The following is a 4,911-nucleotide window of genomic DNA, read 5'->3' on the forward strand; positions in this document are numbered from 1 at the left end:
TGGATTTGTCCTTAACTTTGACGAGCAATCGTTTTTTTTCATTAATTAAGTTTGTTTCAGTTCGGCAAGTAATTCACCTTTACTTGTGAGGAGTTTCTGCCCAGTGTGATTTGGGCTGGGCAGTTACTGGGCCACAGTTAGTCAACGCTGCTGAAAATGAATCCCATTGGACATTTACTCAGTGAGATGGCACAGAGATACTTTAGTCTGATATGTACTGTCTTGATATACAGTTGGCCAGGCTATCATGAATTGTAATGCACCAAAGTAAGGCGATGCACTTCTATGTGGCCAGGTTTACCTGAACAGACAAATGCCGTTACGTGGACCTGCTTACACACCTGTCCCCCGGCCCTTTATTCAGTAAACTGGCCCAACTGCCTTCAGGTGACATGAAAGGTGATGAATGCGTGACCCTGTTGAGTTGTGTGCTTTGTCGTAACATATTTGCAGTTCACTGCGCTGTGAGTGACAGGTCCGGCTTTACAGTCCGAAGTCTAACGGATCTGTGTTCTCTCTTTGTGAAATCGAGCGTCACTTTAAGTCCTGTTCTTTAAGTCCTGTTCTTTGACACTGTGGTTACTGTGTTACTGTGCCTTTGAACTGAGGCGGTGCAGGTGTCACTCAGCTACTCGAAATATCTGAGGAGGTATCTGGGTCAGAGATAGTGCAGTTTGTTCATTTCGTATTTGAGTAGTTCAGTAAGACTCCAGGTCGACTCTAATGGTTTTAATCGTTTAATCGTTTAACCTATTGAACAGTTGAATTCTATACATATATATATATTTTCTTGGTTTTTATGGACACTGTCTTCATACCTATGCGACCACCAGCCTCTGTCACTATGGTGCAGATACCGCTGCTGGTTTGTTGAATTCTCCATGACCACATGTACACTTCAATAACATTAATGTGACGGTTCCCAATTTGGAGCTGCTGCAATTTGTCGTTCTGGACCATTAGAGTCGCTCGTCTTGAGGCGCAGAGCCGAGTCACCCTCGTTTTTTACCACGTCGTTCTCCAGAAATGTGCCACGGACATTCTGGGACGTCCGACCTGCAGCAAAAACAAACCTCGCATCCGCACCAGAGTAGCACTTAAGCTGGTGTGTAGGTATGGAGACTATGTCCATAAAAATACCCTCAATCCAAGAAGAACGCAAAGCGAGAGAAATGAATTAATAGTGAGCGAAAACAAGGGAGTGCCAAAAATAAAAGTGCAGCAAGTATTTGCTCTTTTCCTCGGCCCGCCCCCTCAGATTCCAGAGCCTTCTGTGACTCAAGGTCGACTCTAATGGTTTTAAGCATTAACCTTTTGAACAGTTGAATTATACAGTGGAGCAGTTCAGCATCCTAAAAAGGCATGCTTCAGTCAATATTTTATTCAGTAACCGGCAGTCTTGTGGCACACCAGGATTATTGGTTTTGTCCTTTTCCAAAATGTATTCAAACTTTTAAATTTAAAGCCTGTGGTCCGTTGCAGGAGAAATGGAGACATCTTTGTTTTTGTCAGGTATCTGACAACAGTTTTTATTTTATTTTTATTAAAGCCTTTGGTGCTTTGTGCCTGCAGGGTATCTATTTAAGGGGGAAGTGTTAAAAGCAACAGATGGCATGGTCCGAGCATTTTATAATAGACAATGTCCATGACAATACTCTCACTCTCACAAGAGGAACGCAATTAATTTTTTTTTTAAACTGACGAACGGAACGGCACGCTTTTTATAGCGAGTGCAAACAAGGAAGTGCCAAGACCCAAAAAAAAAAAACAAGGAAGTGCCAAATCTGCATGGGTCTGAAGCATTAACTCTTCCCCTCCCCCCTCCCCCCTCCCCCCTCCCCCTCCTCTCCCCCCTCAGGTTCCAGAACCTTCTGTGGTCGCGGAAGGCGTTCGTGGACGGCATGCGGGCGTACGGCGCGAGCTACATCTACATGCCGGCGTTCTCCATGAAGCCCGGCACGGAGCCCTCGCTGCGCGCCTACCACGCGCTGGCCGACTCCGGCTCCAGCCAGACGCTGCTCTTCGCCAACCCGGACTTCCTGCGCAGCGTGGGCGGCTTCTGGAAGGCGCGCGGCATCCACGCCAAGCGGCTCAGCACCGGCCTGTTCCTGGCCAGCCTGGCGCTGGGCCTGTGCGAGGACGTGGACCTGTACGGGTTCTGGCCCTTCTCCGTGGACCTGGAGGAGCGGCCCATCAGCCACCACTACTACGACAACGTGCTGCCCTTCTCCGGCTTCCACGCCATGCCCGAGGAGTTCCTGCAGCTCTGGCAGCTCCACAAGAGTGGCATCCTGCGCATGCACATCGGCACCTGTCCCAGCGCGCCGGCCTAGACCCCCTCCTGCCCCGAAATCCTCCTCTATCCCCTCACCCAGCACCCCCACCTGCTCTGTCCCATCACCCAGCACCCCCACCTGCTCTATCCTCTCACACGGCACCCCCACCTGCTCTATCCCCTCACCAAGCACCCCCACCCAGCACCCCCACCTGCTCTATCCCCTCACCCAGCACCCCCTCCTGCCCCGAACTCCTCCTCTGTCCCCTCACACGGCACCCCCACCAGCTCTATCCCCTCACCAAGCACCCCCACCCTGCTCTGTCCCATAACCCAGCACCCCTGCCTCCCTGCCTCCCTCCCTCCCTCTCTCTCCCGATCAGCATGGGAATGAGTGATCTGCCCCCTACCCAAAAAAAAGCGCCTCTCCCCCAGGGGGGAAGGGGCGGGATGAGTCTGATTCGGATCTGCATGGAATTCTGGGCTCTCGTCTGCTTTGTGTCTGTAGCTGATCGGACGGTCGCAAGGGTCCGAACCGAAATTTCGACGAAAAGAAGAAGGGGGGGGTGGGGGGGTGGGAAAGGGGGCGAGGGGGGGGTGGGGTGGGGGGTTTGCCCGTTCGTGGTAATCGCCACTAGAGACTGGTGGAAAAAATGGCTTGAGGGGAGAAGGCATCGAACAAAAAAATAGATCTATTTTAAAGATAATAAAAATGAATTGAAAGTTAAATGTGTGTCGGGGGGGTGATGGTGGTGGAGGAGGTGCAGGGCTTGCGCGACTCAGTCACAAAAACTTTTAGAATGTTCCATTTTATGCCCGTTTTCCTTTCGCAATGAAAAGATGGCAGCAAAAGTCTTCATGTATCTGTTCGATTGCCCTAAGGATGTCGCCGTGCTGGAGATACAGTAAATCACCCGTCTGTATTCTTGGGATAGTGAAAATGAATTACATTTTTCGAGCTTGGGGATAACGTTAAACGAGTCAGGAGATAGCCAGACATCACCAGCTGCTCAATTGGATATACAGGGAGCATCACATTGGACAGTGACACATTTATTTTTGTGATTATGGTTCAGTGCTCTAGAACTTTGAGTTTGAAAGGATACAGTGACAATGAGGTTGAAGTGCAGACTGTCAGTTTAATTTGATGGTATTTTCATCAATGTCAGCTGAACCACTTAGAAATGAGAGTACCTTTTGTACATGGTGTGTGTGTCCCCCCCCCCCCCCCCCCTATTTCTGTCTCTGTGAACACAGGAGAGAGCTGTTGATGTCTAGTCTTGATTCTAGACTTCCCCGTTCATTGTTTGGGTGTGACAATCTGAAGACGGCAGTGTCAATACAAATTAGGGACGGCCGTCATAAGGCTCAGAAATTAAAATCAGTTAATCAGGACCATTGGAAAAACTCTGGCCATTCCCAAGTCAACAGTTGGTTCATCCTTAACAAGAAAAAAAAAAACAACAACTAGTGAACTGAATTATGTCAAAAGACAAGGTAGACCGAGGAAGACCACTGTCGTGGATGACTGAAGAATACTCTCTATGGTGAAGTAAATGTCCCTGACAACAGCTCAACAGATCAAAACTCTCTCCTGGATGCAGGTGTAGATGTGTCAAAGTCTGCCATTGACTACCTGGGGTAGTCTTGTATTGTAGGGCACTATAGATAACAGAGAGTACACTACATGATGAAAACTACTGATAAACGTGAAAAATAAAAGGTGTGATGACAGTTTGCTAAAAAAAAAGCACCTAAAAGAGCCCCAAGAGTTCTGGAACAAAAGTACAAAAGGTCCTATAATTTCGAAACCGTTAATCCTATATGGATGAAAATACCCTCAAAGTAAAGCTGATGGTTTGCATCGTTCTTCAACATCGTTGGCATTGCATTCCTTCAAACTCAAAGTTTTAGACTACCGAACCAAAATAACAGTGTTATTTCGTGGTCCAATGAGTTATGGTGCTCACTGTAGTTACGAACAAAAGGTACCGAGGTCTATTAACATAAGAGAATCAAAAATGATTCCTGTATTCAGTCACAGCAACTCAGATTTGGCCTATCAGGAAAAGCATAATCAAATATCTGACTTGAGTCTGGAGAAATGTCTCTTACTTGTGTCAAACATATTATTGATTTTTTTTGTGCCAATGTGATCAAGGTGTAAAAGTGAAATATCTCTGTTGTTTTTAAGGAATGACGCCGTACAGTTGTGAACTGCACTTGTCTGTTTTTCTTTATGCTACGGCAAGTGTTACGTAAGGAAAATAACTGGAGGGCCCTGTGCTGAAGATCGATACACGTTTTGTACCCGTTAGAGATTTTTCATCTGCAGCTCTTGTTTTTAATGCAGTTGCAGGACCCTCCTGAGTGTAATTCAAATGAACACTAAGTCATCGACCTGTGCGGGAAGTTCTAGGAAGTTCTACGCTCCAGTTCCTGCATTTTCATATCATCGTTTTTGGTTCGTATTCAAAAAAGGGAAAGAACATGAAATGAAATGGCTCATTCTTTTTTTTCCATTTTATTTTATTTTTTTGCTAGTTTGCGTATCTTAGGATACGTGCATACAGAGATGCAGTATGTTGGTGAATGTCACACTCTATCAGTATCAGCCTATCAGTAAGTCTTTGCAG

At 46.8% G+C, this 4,911-nt stretch overlaps 1 protein-coding gene across 1 annotated transcript in view; it reads left to right on the forward strand.

Moving 5' to 3' along the window:
- st8sia1 (ST8 alpha-N-acetyl-neuraminide alpha-2,8-sialyltransferase 1) overlaps positions 1–2,672 on the forward strand; it is a 14,690-nt gene extending 12,018 nt beyond the window's left edge. Inside the window, exon 5 of the mRNA XM_061229708.1 lies at positions 1,859–2,672. Coding sequence (XP_061085692.1) covers positions 1,859–2,333 — 475 coding nt within the window. The 3' untranslated portion in view covers positions 2,334–2,672. The remainder of the gene's footprint in view (positions 1–1,858) is intronic.
- The last annotated feature ends 2,239 nt before the right edge of the window (positions 2,673–4,911 follow it).

Source organism: Conger conger, chromosome 19 (genome assembly GCF_963514075.1).
Source record: "Conger conger chromosome 19, fConCon1.1, whole genome shotgun sequence".
In the NCBI taxonomy this organism is placed as follows: domain Eukaryota; kingdom Metazoa; phylum Chordata; class Actinopteri; order Anguilliformes; family Congridae; genus Conger; species Conger conger.